Below are 14,912 nucleotides of genomic sequence, written 5' to 3'. Positions count from 1 at the left end.
TACTACCATGACCACCAGTGAAAAGCATCCTGCTGCAACATCTCTGGGCTTACTTTCAGGTAGGATGGGTATCTTTTACTAAGGCAGATCCATTGGCTGTTTTTTTTAATGAGATGGCAGCCAGGAGTTAACTATCTGGGTTTTGGTGGGTTTTTTTCCTTTCATTCCGAGTTGAGCCCTGACTTGTGCTCAAGCATCAGCTTCTGCTTGAGCTGAAGCAAACCAAAACTACTAAACTACTAGTGCTGCTTCTAGACAACTGTCTAAACACCTACAGAAAAGTGATGAATTTATCTTGCTGTGGTGCTACAATCAGCAATTAAAACCTGTAACTGAGAGGCTGCTGCTGTAGAAGGCACAGCTGCTGAGTCTCTTGTCCAAAAGGGTTCGAACACCCAGTGGCTTCAATGTCTCATATTTGGTGTGGGTGCAGAGGGCCTCTCCTTACCTGGTGGGAACAGCTTCCTGTCCTTGGCTGCAGTTCAAGATCAGAATAGCAAAAAGCAACTGTTGAAGGGTGTTTTCTTTTCAATTTACACCACCGAGGAAACAGAGTCAACTATGCTTCTGTAATTGACTGTAAAGGATAATTACTTGCAAATCAATGTGCTGTTTTAATTAGCCTGATTTACAAACAGCTCATTCTGTTTGTAGAGCAGGGTAGGGCTATTTTCTGAGGCATCAGCTGCTGCTGGGTATTTGAGAAGTCACTGCAAGGGAGCCAGACTAGGGAGAGCAAACTGATGGGACAACATCATTTTATTCTGTACATTTACATACAAAGTTCTTCTCAGTAGGTACAACAGATGTAACATCATGCAGACATTTAGCTTGTAAGACTGTTTTCAGTACTTGATTTAAGCTTGTGCTATGAGGAAGCACCACCAGACTATTCATGATCAAAACATACAGTAACACGATTCTTTAAAACTTCATCAGAAACTGAAATGGGGAGGGAGATCTTGCCCACTAGACAAAACACACCGTACTCCTTTCCCAAAACATTTTACACAACACATTTAAAATGAGGTTTGTAATTTCATTTTTTTTCTTAAAAAATTAAATTAAAAAAAAAGTTACAAGGGGGAGATCATCCCCCCACTCAATGGTGTTGTCTCATGTGCCAGCTACAGGCGCAACTTGACATTCACAGAGTTCAGTTAATGGCACTTCTGCTTCCAATTTGGTGACCAATAAAGTGTTTGTCTCCAGGAAGTGGCAACAGTTAAGTAAAATACTTCCACTAAAAAGGACGACAACAAAAAAAGCCTGCTCAGTGAAACCCAAAAGTAAATCACACAACCCCCTTTCAGAGTGGCCACAAACCACTTGCAAACAGGTGTTATCTGTTTGCAGGGTGTCTGGCAACTAAAGCAGTACTGAAATCTTACAAGGGGCACAAAACCCCCAAGATCAAGCATAATGTCACTTCACATTTTTGTTTCAACATACAAAGATGGAGAAAGCCCTTAAATGGTAAACCCAAAGAAAAATCTACTGATGGGCTTAGAGGTTACTGAAGGTTCACAGAAAAAGGCCAAAAATGGACAGGACAGCTTTGGACTGCTTCCCCTGTTGTGGTGGCCAGAAAGAGCCACCTGAGAAAAGCCTTTCCTGGTGATGGCTGCAGAGGAGACATGGCCAAGGAGCCAATGGTGCAGCAGGCTGAGACCCCAGCAGAGAGCCCTGTCCTGCTGCAGGACTAGACAAGGCGGGGCAAGCTTCCCCACGCTTCCTTTCTGCCCTGCTGCATCATCTGGTACTTGGCTCCTCCACACAAGATAGGTTTAGTGAAAGCTTTCCAACTCTGTGAACGCGTGTGGAAGAACATAATCATCATAGAAGTGTTCATATTTTCAGGAAAAGGAGCAAAACTAGAACTGCCAAGGCAGGAAGTTAGTTTTTGCTTTATTGTCGTGACAGAGGCAGAGGGCCAGACTGACTAGAGAAGCTGGGGCTCCACTGCAGATCAGTACCGACTACCTGGTTTCAAGCAAAAAAGCAACAAATCAAATCAACTTCCTAAGAGTTTTTTCTTAACCAAAAAAAACAACAAAAAATTTGCTGCATGTTCCTGTCACCTAATGTATTTACTATCTAAATGTTGATATGTTTAAACAAGTATTCTTTTCCCTGTGCCTGTCATCGGAGAGCAACCACCAGAATAGGAAATGCTAAAGCGCTGTGGACAGCAGCGGTGAGCTCACCAGGAGCACTGGCAGTGCTGGAAGCAGCCGGGTTCACAGGCCTGGATGCTCTGCAAGAGCTGTACTGCACCTTGAGCACACATGGGCCACCAAGGACACCACGAGGGAAGGAGCCACTGACTCCACAGCACGATGGATGGCAGGGCACTGCTTTTTGCCTCTGTGCTTGCACCTTCTCCTCTCCCAGGCCCTTTCTGTATTCCCTGAAGCCTTGTTTTGCTTCTTCAGCTTTTTGTTGTGAACCCATTTCTTTTGTACCCGAATGTGTGTGGCTTGCAACAAGCATCTTGCATCGAAGGCAAAAGGTATTGCACAAATTTGGTGTGAATACTGCACGAGTGGGGAAGGGCTGGGTTTTTCCTCAGGTGAACACAGACTGCAAAGGTCTCGGCACAGAACAAAAAGAAGCAGCCACACTCAAGCCTGACAATAAAACTTGAGTGTAAGGAAGATCAGGCTCTTGCTGTCACAGCAAGTTTAGCAAGGGTGAAAAAAAACAGTAGTGTAACTGGGCGAAACTACCATCAACTGGTCCAGTGTTTCTTACCAGGCTCAAGAAGAACCCAAGTGTCCACATCATCCTCTGTAAAAATTAGCAGCTTTAGGACAACATTGTTACTCTGAACGCAACCACCTCTGTTGCTTCTGCAGGTCTGCCTGTCCCCTTGCATCCGTCAGCATCTGAGGCTGTGCTACCTTACTGCATGGCCTGCCGGGGAGCATGGATCTCTGATTTATTGGGAGCTGTAAGAGGACATTGGCAGCCTAATGGAGGATGGAAATTGTTAGGTACAGTAGTTAATCGACAATATATACAGCAAGGGAGGAAGGGGGAGGGAAGGTAGAGGAGGAGAGTGCAAATGAGCACTTCTCCTGCCTATGAACGCAAGATGTACATCAAACAAAGTGGCAATCATACGGACAGTCAGTACAACATTGACATCCTGCTGCTCTGCTTGAATGTCTGCACTACTGAGCAATCACAAATGGATGGCCTGAGTGAGAAAGGAGAACAGGGAGGGAGAGAGGGGAGAGTTAACTACAATGCAAGAAAGCTGTTTATGGAGTCCTTGCATTGAACTAGATCCTCACCGTATTCTCTTGAGTGAGAACCAAACGCCAATGGCCAAAGGAAATAATTTGGGGGCTGGAGGAGAGAAGACAAGTGGCCACTATCAAAGTGCCATCTGCACAGCAGGAGGTAAACTGGATGTTCACTTTGTGTAGAATTAATCAAATTTAAGTAAACTTTTTTTCCTGAACTAAAATCTTACAAGAGCAGTCAGGAAAGTGAGGAAATAAGGGTGAATTCATTGTATATTCTTGGGTCAGAACCAGAACACATCTCTCAGAGCCCAAGACAGCTGAGTAAGTCATTATTCACAGGCTATCAATTAATTCCTTTCCAACAATCATTTAAACAGTTTTCCCACTTAAATTGAAAACCCAAACCCTGGTTCTAAAAACACTTAAGACAATAAATACCAGGACACTCATTTCCCAGGAGCAGATATCCCAGCTATGCTGCCTTTTGGAATAAACATATAGATAATTTCCCATGCTCCTTATTATTTATCACTGCTGGTCTATGCTTTTTTCCTGGAGCAGTCAGAGATCCTGATAATTATAACCATTCTAGACAAAATTCATTTTTGCACCATTAGTCAAATCATTTGCATCATCTACATTACAATTAAGGACCAGTGGCAATCACCTAAAATAGATTAATATATTCTTAAAATGCAGAAAGCTGATTCTCATTGAAAAATCAGCTTGGTGGGGTAGGATTTTCTCCAATGCATTCAGTGAAAACAAAAAAGGACTAATTTAGAAATTAACTTTTAAGTGCACATGGGCTATAAAGACAAATATAAGCTGCCTAAAATGCAGTCAGAGTTTGAGTCACAAGAGGTTTTGCTTTGCTTTTTCTTCCTTTTTTTTTCCTCTTTTTTACTGTATACAAACACAGCAGGCAATCTGGGCACTTGGACTTTCTAGACAGGCAGAAGAATGTTGCACAAGTCTAAGTTTAAGTCAATTCAACTTTGCAGTGAATCCCTCTTTCCTTTAAAGAAACACAAAAAACAAAACAGAAAACAACACTCCCCCTCCCCCCATGGTTTCTTTCTTGGAATGGCTGCACCTCTTAAAAGATGGCTTCATTTTTGTGATCTATGAAGGGAAAAGGAAATAAAGTGCTTCTTGAGAATAAATCAAAATAAATATACATATTTAATGGCAGGAAAAAAAGAGTTCTTAAGGGCTACTGCCAGCCAGGTCTTTTCTCAAATGAGTCTTTTCCCCCAAAACTTTTCAAAAGTAATCTGCACGACTGTTGAAGATGCCAAAATTTGCTTTAGTAGCAGAGTTGAATTCCTCTAAGTTTGTGTCTGCTCCATCACTGGTTTGTAAAATCTGTGCAAAACACCTTTGCCCAAAGTGCAACTCCTCCCGCACAACAGCATCAAATAAAATACAAAAGGAAGAGAAGAAATATAAGACGGGGAAATAAAATAATTAAAAAAAAAAAAAGGAGAAGGGAAAAAATCCACCCAGTTACATCTACTTCATGCCATTGGCAGTGGTGTTCTCCGAGATGCCGTCGCTCACAGCTGCTGAGTCGTGGAGGCCAGAGTAATCCTTGAGTTCAGAGTTTGTCAGGAGCAGGGGCTGCTCGCCCTTCTTGTGCGGCAGCAGCGGCTGCCGGGTGTAGTGTTCCCCGTCTGGGATGTTCTCAGGCAGGTGCTGGTTCTTGCTCTCGGGCAGCAGCAGGATGCAGATGATGCAGATGAGTGTGCAGCAGGCGAAGATGACGTGGTGGAGGAAGTAACCTTTCTGGTTGTGCAGCTCCATGATGGGGGCGGTCAGGCGGCCGAAGCCTGCGCTGGCCAGCACCAGCCCCAGCCCGCCACCCCTGCAAACAAGAGAACGGGCAAAATAATCACACTCGAGTATCATTTCACACCCATTTAACTGCCCCACATAAGAAGAAGAGAAGCTTTACCATGTGAATGTGTAGACAGCACTCTAAAGTACTCCCAGTTCCAAGTACTCCCACATTCAGTGAGGGAAAACCAGATTTTGCTTAGCATGCCACCCTTCTCCACTTAGACAAGACACACCAAGGAGAAGTAAGTGCAGAAGTCAATTCTGGCTGCCTCTAAAGTATCTGGTACCATTCAGCAGTGGAGGCAGGAGATTAGACTTTACAATCCATTATACCAAACACAGAGTGCTGGAATATTTTCTACCTAAAATCATGTTATGGCTGGAAATTCTCTACACAGTGGAGATGCAATAAAATGCATAACTTTCAGAAAAAAAGAAGTGTGAAAATAGACTCATATTCCTCCAGCTAGAGGCACAGAGGCTGCTTGCGAAAGGCCAGTTCAGTGCTCTCTCCTGATGCTTGGCTATGCAAGCAAACTCTCTTGCAATTCCTTGTCTTGCTTATCAGCATCTCTCCAGAGGCTGGTGCAGGAGGCCTGGCACACATCACATCCTGGGGCTGTCTCTGCTGGGTGTCCCCACACAGAAGTGGCACTGCAGGTGTTTTTTTGGGGAAGGCCATACCCTCCTGCTGTGACACAACTGAGGTCTCCTGCCAGCAGAGGGTCGCCCTTAAATGACTCATTTTAACAAAATCTGTGAGAGTGGCAGCTCCTCTTTCATTTTTCAAAGACTGCTGCCTGCAGAGGGAGACCTCCCTGTGAGTTTAATCACTGGCATCCTGCTTCCCTACCAAGCCTGTGAGGGCAGCACACTTCCTACACTTCCTCTGGGAGATGCCATCTATTCTGCAGATCAGAGGGGTTCAGTTCCTGGCCCAATGCAGAACTGTAACTATCAACAACAACTGGCCCTTACAGAAGACGGCTTGCAGAAAGCAAATGGACTGCTTTATGTCAAATATTTGGCATAAAACCAGCTTCCCAGACTACAGCATCCTGGAAATCACTGTACAAATAAACCTACAAATGCCAAATTCACTCAGCCAACCATAGTGTTAAAGCTAATCTTTACTCAATCCTTTCCAAAATCCACTGCTGCTTGCTTGACAGCTGAAGGATAGCAAACCTGGGTTTCAAAAGATGCTCTTGGGACACTGACTGGATCAAAAATTCACATATGTATGTTCCAGTTCTTCAGACTCAGCAGAGCATCTTTCACAGACCACAGTGGCTTCCCCAAATACTGCAAAAGCCCTTATTAAAAACTTGCCAGCTTTCCGATGGCAATTTAGAAACCCAGCTGAATGCAACTATTGTGCAACTGGCCTCCCTGCAACTTCATTAATACACTCACATGAGTAATTGACACAACCAGTCCCAAATGTATTGCAGATCTCTCTCCAAGCTGGCTCTGGAGCAACAAAAGCCTGGCTCATTTACATCAGTGATTGCAATGGCTAAATTGTATCTCAACCCCCCTGAGAAGGACCTGAGGTGAGTTTTAAATGCTGCTGTAGAAGGACATCAAGCAAGCTGAAAGAAAACGGGAAAAGGCAACAACAAAGATGGCTCTGTCATTTATGGGTCAAGTGGCTTCAGATTTACAGGGGGGGAAAAAGTTTTTCCATATGACGTCAGTAATTAGAGTAGGCATTACTTTTTCCAGTGCCATCAAAACCTGGCCGAGGAAGGCTTGAAAGTGCGTTTCAGTGTGTGTCTTAAAAGGGGTTTCTTTAAAGTTTAACTACTGCAGATGTGAAATGTGAAGGGAAAAAAAAAAAGAGAAAATTGAAAATACTCTCAGGAATTTTTTGTTGTTTCTGTGCACATCAAGAAAACAGCTATAGGACAGAAGAGGCAGCATGCTCATGATTCACACTGTTTTTGTAGGTGACAAGGGGCAGCAGGTGGAAAAGAAAAACATTCTGAGTGCTTTGGGGCATTGCTCCTCCTCAGCACAAGGAATTCCACGGCAGGGGCCAGCGTCTGTACTTCAAAAACTCTCCAGATGCAGAGTGGAGCCTGGAGAGGGAGTGCGAGGGCTGCTGGCACCCACAGTGAGTCCCAGCTTTCTCTCTTGCACTTCTGCCTGCCAGTGCCTGCTCTGGGGGGCCTTTCCTATGGCATGGCCCCATGGATGATCAATCAGGACCACTTTCCCAACTCCTGCTACCCCACTGACAGTGGGGAGGGATGGTTTGCATGAGGTTTATGGTCCTAACATGGGTAAATCGCAAAATTCAAAATTCTGCCCTCAGAAAGGTCCTGCTTGCTCATACGGTAGAATTTCCTTGCTTGCTACCTCAGTGTTTTGTCAGAGAGCAGCAAGACATCCTCACTGACATTCTAAGGGAAGGGTCTTGTCCTGCTCAGCACTCCTCAGGAGAGCAGAGAATTGTTACTCCTGTCTTCAGACAGCCATGTCTGCATTGAGCAAATGGGTCAACACACAACATGGCTCAGAGTACAAGTGAGCCAGAGAGATGCCCAGGCTAAAGGAGGCTTTGGGAGAGCACCTAGTCCAGCCTCCTGCACAAAGCAGGGCCAGCACTGAAATCAGACCAGGTTTTCCAGCTCAGCCACTTCTTAAAGTCAGTCCCTGAAAACCTCCACAGCTTGTACATAAAGGACATTTTGTGCACTCAGTCCTAGGCCAGAGATTCAAGTAATACACCAGCATACCCTTGGCCCCATGGAGCAAGCACCACCTTTGAGAAGCCAGGCCTTATTCAGGTCCCAGTAAACAGCCCTGCATCCCACTATGTTGAGGAATACATTCAGTGCAGGTAGCTGGGTGGGCAAGGTGTGGTGTCAGCTGCAGATTGAGCTCAGGGGGGTGGGACCCCAAGAGGAGAGGCTGTCAACAGGTGCAGAGCGTCTGTGTGAATGTGACTGAGCCAAGTGGCTCCTGGGTGGTCAGAAAGGAAAGTTTCCTCAACAACTGGAAATTTGGCTTGAGGCAGCTCTTTATGGGAAAAGATCCTAATTCAGCCATCCTGCCCACTCTTTGGCTGTGTGGGCACAAAAGCAGGACATTGAGAGAAAAAGCCAGAACCATCTTCCACTTGATAGTAACTGAGAATGTGGAGGATGAGGAGAGGACATGCTGTATTTTGTTCAGCCTATTCCCATTTAGTAGACATGCAGGCTATAGTGGTGAGAAGATTATTCCATGTGGATTATCAGTGACACTTGGTGCTTTAATTCAGCATTTGCAGGGAGGTCTGCACTGAAGTCCCAGGTACAAATAAGGATAGCTCCTGATGAAGTCCCCCTGCCTACTACCAGGAAACTGGGCTGCAGTGCACAGATCACAAGGACCCCTCTGTGACACATGACAGTGTGGAATGTTCATGTTGCTGGAGCAGGTGTCACCTCTTGGTGATGAAGGTCTGGCTGTTCTCCTCTTGGAACTACTCATCTCAACGCCACAGCAGCAGAGATGGATGAGTGCTGTGGGTTTGCTGTCATGCCACTGCTACCCCAGGTAATGGCAGTGCTATTTTCCACTCCCAGGGATTTGCAGACAATGGATTTGATCAGGGAAACCCCAGAGAAAGCCACAGCACTCTCTTTGCCTTCCTTTTCCTTAAGGTTCCTTGAGATCCAACCAAAAGCATATTAGTATCATACAATGGTTTTGGGTTGGAAGGGATCTTAAAGATCATTTAGTTCCAACTCCCAAAGGCATCCAGGGTGACATTTTGGAAAGCAGGTTATGAGGGACTAGCCAGATCCCAGAAAAAGGCAAGACAGAAGGCAGTTTAAGCACACCTCTGCATGAGACAGATTTATGCACTGTCCTGAGTTATACCTCCTAATTACAATCCTGAGGGGATCTCATTGTGGTGGTAGGATCACAGAGCAGTGCAGAGTGTCATAATTTCTACAAATAAACAGGGACCCTGAGGCATATCTAGCTGTTGTCACTCGCCTGGTGTCACCCAGCAGAGTCAGGGGAAGCAGAATTCTGGCTCCCAGCCAGGATTTTGTCCCACTCCCTGTAGCAACATAAGTGATTTAAGGGAAAAAAGCTTGCTAAGTTCAGACTGCACATCTGACTCTACTTGGCAGATTCTCTTCTGGCTGACATGGTCAATTCCTTATCTGTGTGTCTTTCAAACAGAGCCAAGGAGAAAATTAAAAAGGCATAAAAACACCAAACTGATTGACACACACATAAATAAATAGCTGTTAGTGTTTCAGGTTGCTGTATAATCTCACTCCTCACACTGCCTTTTCCAGTGGAATTAATGCTATCCATAAAATACATTCACAAATTTAGATAGCCTGAAAAAAAAAAAGACCACGGAGCAAGGAGACTCTGGCTACTCAGATGACAGTTTTGCAATAATACTTTTGCAAAGTAGTTGAAAAGGCATATAATTTGGAGGGGACCAAAAAAAAAAAAAGTATCCTCTTTCCTCTACTCTCCCTCTCTCTCCCACCCATATGACCTACATTCATGGGAAATTCAGTGAAATCAGAGCAAACTCCTGAATTGCTGTGGCATTGCTGAAAGCATATTCCAGAACACAGAAGCACAACCTTTGTGCTGTGAAAGATAACAGTGCATGTACAAAATGATACAAACTCCTGACCATACAAAGATGTGTTATGGAAACTCTCCAACAAAGATGATTTGTCTGATTTCTCCTATTTCCCAGGATGAAAGTGCTCCTCTTTAGAAAAACTTTGAGCCTCTGCTAAGATAGGTCTGATTGTGAAGAGAAAGACAGCTTTGTCTGCAATAAAGGCAGAGAGACAGGCTTGCAGAGAACCTCTATGCACCAAAAGCATTTACACTACAGGTCTCAACACCTTCCTTCCACTGAAGCACCCCTGCAGCTGTCCTGGTTAATCTGCCCTATGCAGGCAGGGATTGCTGGCACCTCTGCACAGTCATGGAATCCCTCCTTTAATATCAAGATGCAGACTCACCTGATTGCTGCTTGAACAAATCCCGCAGAGTTAGTGAAGCAATGACAATGCTCAACCTCACAAAGTGCTTCAGTGGAGTATTTAAAACCCTACCAAGCTGCAATTCATGTGCTGCCAGGCCTGCTGATCATCACCACGACGGGACACAAGGTGGAGCCGTGGAAAACAAAGCCTCTCTATACACAGACAGGAATTTACTTGCTCAGTCTGACTGCAGCCACTGCAAAAAGCAGCCCCCAAGCTGCTGTGAGGTCTCCAGTTACGTGGGGCTTCCCCTCCCATACAGTGTGTTAAGTTACACAGCCCATTATCAATCAAATGAGGATAATTTTGTCCCCATCTTTTGAGGAGGGCTCCAAAGTCTCACCTGATTACTGTGGGTGTGATTTCAGCACAGAAGAACACGCTGAGGCTTCCAACAGCATGTGAAGAGAACATACCCACGATGGAAAACGCAACAGAGAATTTGTCTTTGACACTGTCACTCATACCTGGCAAGACAAGTGTGTTCACAAAAAGTAAGAATAAGGTCAAACTTCTAAGGAAGAAAACAATCAATGAAGTTGATATTACTCTTCTCCCTCAACAGGAATTTGAGTAATTTTGTAATACTAATTTAAAACTGGTATTTATAAAATCCATTCCCCAAACACCTGAGATACAAACACATGAAAAAAACCCATAATGTCATGCCAAAAAATGACAGTGGTCTCTGATTTTTTTATCCTCAGACACCACAGAAAAGGTAAAACCCATGAAAAAACAAAATCTTTGGTCAGTCTTTTAGGCACCAGCCTCTTCCCTCTCATGCTTGACAGAGAAGTGGATGCAGGCAGTGTTCCTCAAGCTGCCAAACATCTTGTACAGTGGGGCTTGAGCACTGAAGAGGCTTCCAGGACAAGAGAGGAAAGAACTAGAAGTGCTCCCATCTCTGTGCTAAGCTTCTGCATGTGATCAGTCTGCAACCTCTGTCGTAACTCCCAGCTTGACAACTCTGGGCGAGAGCAGCCGATGCCAAGGACGGCAAGGCACTCCTTAAGCCAGGGCTGTTTGCTCAACCCTTTCACAGCTGGATGCCAGCAAGGTTTCCAGGAGCAAACAGTGTCTATCAAGCACTTGCAGAAACCCCAGCAAATCTAAACAAAGCTCAAGGAAACTGTCTCTGGCCATGATGACAGTACATCTCTCACCAGATCCCTGCTTGCCACCTCCTGTGGGCAGGGCTGGCATCTCTGACCAGGGTTGCACAAGCTCATGTAGCCTGTCCTGGCCAGCAAGGAGGCCACATCACTCACACACACCATTGCACCATACAAGGGTGCATCATGCCTGACAGGAGCACTGGGGAAAGGACTGGAACTTTGCAGCCAGTGCTCCCTCACCTTTCTACACACATGTCCCAAGGCCTGCCTGAAGAAAGAACTGCTGTGTGCAGTCCCAAGCAGGCATACTGTCTGGCTTGGATCCAGTGAAAATTAACACCTGCTTTTGTTCTTGCTGAATATATCAGCTGTCAGGAGAGTAAAAGTAGTTTGTGAGCTCTTTGGTTACATCTTCTGAAATGTGCTACAGCTTGCTCGGGGCTAAGCTCTTTCTGCAATGCACCCCAAGTCTGGGGGAGAGAGCAAATTCTGCCAGCTGACGAGGATGTGGGCACAGCACCTTGCAAACCATGGGTCTCTGGCCACTCTTGCATAGCAAGTGAGGCTACACCATTGATGACCTCAGGGAATCATGGCTGCTCAGCAGAACAGACCTTGGAAAAACTGGGCAAGGACAGGTCCATCAAATCTGATACACAAAGGTACATTTTGTTCCCCTGTAGATTGTTACTGCATTGCTCCTATAGTACCTCATCTTGGGAAAGCATTTTTTAAGGTGTTTAACTCTCCTTATTTAAAGAGTCCTTAAGGTGTTATAGTCCCCTCTTCTTTTCTGGGAAAAAAAAAAGAAATTCTGAGATTCTTGAACTCAGATTTTGAATCTCAGAAGGAGACTTTCTGAGAAAGCCTTACCCTGTATGTCAAACTCTGGGGGACCTCTGCACCCTCTCTTGACATGCAGAGGTGAGTTCTATGTGGAGGGGATGCTACACAAAGAGGCTGAGCATAGATGAGCAGGCCTGCCTGTCAGTGGGGTCTCAAGGCACTGCACAGAAGTGGACTTTCCCCCTGAACCCCTTTGTGGCAGCAGCTCTGCTCTGGGTGCTTTGGCTGAGGCCTTTTGGATCTACCTGTTCCTGGGGGAGTGCTTCCCACATGATGCAGATTTGTCTGTAAATCATACCTGAGTCTGGAAGTTGACTGTATTTTCCAATCACTGGATCCAAGACCATGGAAATCAGAGAAAGATAAAAAAGAGAAAGGGAGTGAAAACAAGAACATACAGTTTTTATATGTTTATTTATCTGAAAAAAAAAAAAAAAGGGTAAATTCCACATGCCACCTTAGCCCCACCCTCTGACTCCCAATTCTTTCCCATGCCAAAACCTTCACATCTTTCCCTGGCCACCAGAGAGGACATGCTGTGTCCAGGCACATCTCAGCTGGAGGACAGCATGCTAATGAGACAGTGATAACAAACCAGCAGTAAAGCATATTTAAAAGCCCCAGAATTACCACTGGGATTAACACAAAAGCCTCTTTGTTGTTAATGAAGGGGGAGAAGAGAAAATGCCCTCCTGCTGCAGCCCTGAGGGAATGGCCAACAGAAGCTTGGGTTAGAGAGCAAAATCTGGGCATCAGTGCTGTCAGACTGGTGGGAGACCTATTCCTCTCTAAAACCATGAGCTGATGGTCCATGTGTCACACTAGCCACCAAACCTAACCACACAGGAGCACATGGCAGCACTGGGCAGCAAGGGGAAGGGCATCAGCACAAGCTGGGCACAGCTCTGCTGGTCATCTCCCATCCTGATTCTGTGACTTTCCAGATGACACTCCAGAGTTCAGAGGAGGGGTCAAACAAGGAGAGCTTCAAGGTCTGCTGCAGGCTTGTGGCTGGTGGAGAATACCCCTCTCCCTCTCACCATTCTCAAATACTGATTTCATTTTCCGATTACACCCAAATTATGCTAAATTAAAACATGCAAGATGCTGTGACAGATTTCATAATAAACAGGATCACTGCTTCTCTCCAAACAATATCTAGTTCTTCTGAGGAAGAGGTGGCATGGTCAAGAGTGGGGAGAGCTGCTCTGAAGTTTGAGGCTGCCTTTCTCTCCTCTTCCCACAAAGAAAAGAGTGGAGTCAGAAAGGCTGACAAGGGCACTGCATTGAGAGTGCCAGTGTAGCACAAAACACTTAAAGCCATGCCTGATCTTCTGGCAACTTGGCTCACAAAACCACCTAAACCTGTTATGGAAAAGGTTGTAATGAGTCCTACAGGGTGTGGCCTCCCACCTCCCTCATAAATTTATTTTGAAAAAATGCAACCAGATTTTCGTGGCTCTGGAGCAGACTAAGGGCTCTGACACACTGTCTCTCAACTAAGCAAGTGTGTGTATTGCCACAACAGCCTCAACAAACATGTCCCATCCTTAAAACAAAAATTAAAATGGGCAAATTCAGTGTAGAGAGACCCTGATGGACACCCACAGAAGAACATGGAGTTCTGGGAGGTTGCACACATGCACAGTGTGAATGTGCATGTGAATGGTCTCAGTCCATCAACAGACATGGTGAGGTGCAGCAGGGGGCTTCTCCCACTCTCAGCTAGGATTGCTGGACATGGTAAATATGTGCTCAAGGGGAATGTAAACATCTGCGCCAAGCTGGGAGCAAACACACATGATGCTGGAGTTTCCTCCATGTCATGAAAGAGGTTCCCTGTTTCCCTCCTACACTCCCACAAATAACTTGTTTGCTAAAGGCGAACTTAGTAAATGCCTCCGGGAAACAGAGTCTGTAAATATGAACAATTCCTGTTGGCTCAGAGCTGCCCTCAGTATGCAAGTGTGTGAAAGCTTTCCATCCTCAATGCAAAAAGCTCTTTCTTAAGGCCCTCAATTATTTCTAAATTTAGAATTTAAAACCAGCAACAGCCAGTGTTCTGGTATTCGTCTCACATCCAGTTTGTCCAAAGTATGTCTCAACCCTCTTCCCCCTTCCTTGGGGTGGGGTTTTATGGGACAGGGGTCTAATGATTGGACACTGTGAGAGAGGCAAAGCACATTCCAGATTCCCTCTGCTTCAACACCTCTCTGATTCATCAAGTTCAACCTCCTCAAGCAATAAAAAATGAAGGGAATAGAATAAAATTGAAAAAGGAAAGGGAATATTTCTATAGCAGTTTCAATAGCTGAAGCAGCTCAAAAGGGCCACACAAAAGTTATTGCCTGCAAAGGAAGAGGTGGGACACTCACTTTTTGCAGGAACAACAATTTCAAATGCTGTGTCACTTTCCAAAGTCATGTGTATACATTCACATGGACTAAACATACACGGTGTGTTAAAAGTGGGGTCTTTCAGCTGAACCATTCCTGTGCTACCTTTTTATTACTTCTTCATAGCAAGATGCTAAGAGCAAGCAGAGGACATACACCTACTGCTTTAATTTCTGCATGGTTTGGAGGCCACTTGAGAAGCAGACTTGAGTGGGAAAGTTTTCCCTTCCCAATCTCGATATAGCTCTTTCCCTGGCGGATGTTTCACTAAAATAAAATTGGAAGCATTTCTTGTTTCCTTGCTTGTTTTCTTGGTGACTACCCCGGATACAGCACCAAAGCTCAATAAGCTTCACCATGGGAATCATCCAGAATACAATGCCTTTTGTTAATGAGCTGAGAAACAAGTGTTTGGGGAAACCTTCAAAC

The 14,912-nt window shown here is 45.1% G+C and overlaps 1 protein-coding gene across 2 annotated transcripts in view; it reads right to left on the bottom strand.

Annotated features, from left to right (window-relative positions):
- Positions 1-741: 741 nt before the first annotated feature.
- The window catches only part of SLC22A23 (solute carrier family 22 member 23), a 108,830-nt gene continuing 94,659 nt past the window's right edge, over positions 742-14,912 (bottom strand). For both annotated transcript variants that reach the window (XM_071452781.1, XM_071452788.1), the window contains 3 exons: positions 12,386-12,418; positions 10,467-10,590; positions 742-5,121 (listed from right to left, as the gene is read on the bottom strand). In XM_071452781.1, the coding sequence (XP_071308882.1) occupies positions 4,770-5,121; positions 10,467-10,590; positions 12,386-12,418 (509 nt within the window). In that variant the 3' untranslated portion in view covers positions 742-4,769. The remainder of the gene's footprint in view (positions 5,122-10,466; positions 10,591-12,385; positions 12,419-14,912) is intronic.

Source organism: Agelaius tricolor, unplaced genomic scaffold (genome assembly GCF_023055355.1).
Source record: "Agelaius tricolor isolate 1412-34295 unplaced genomic scaffold, bAgeTri1.0.p SCAF_2, whole genome shotgun sequence".
Taxonomy (NCBI): domain Eukaryota; kingdom Metazoa; phylum Chordata; class Aves; order Passeriformes; family Icteridae; genus Agelaius; species Agelaius tricolor.
This window is presented reverse-complemented; position numbering and strand designations above follow the sequence as displayed.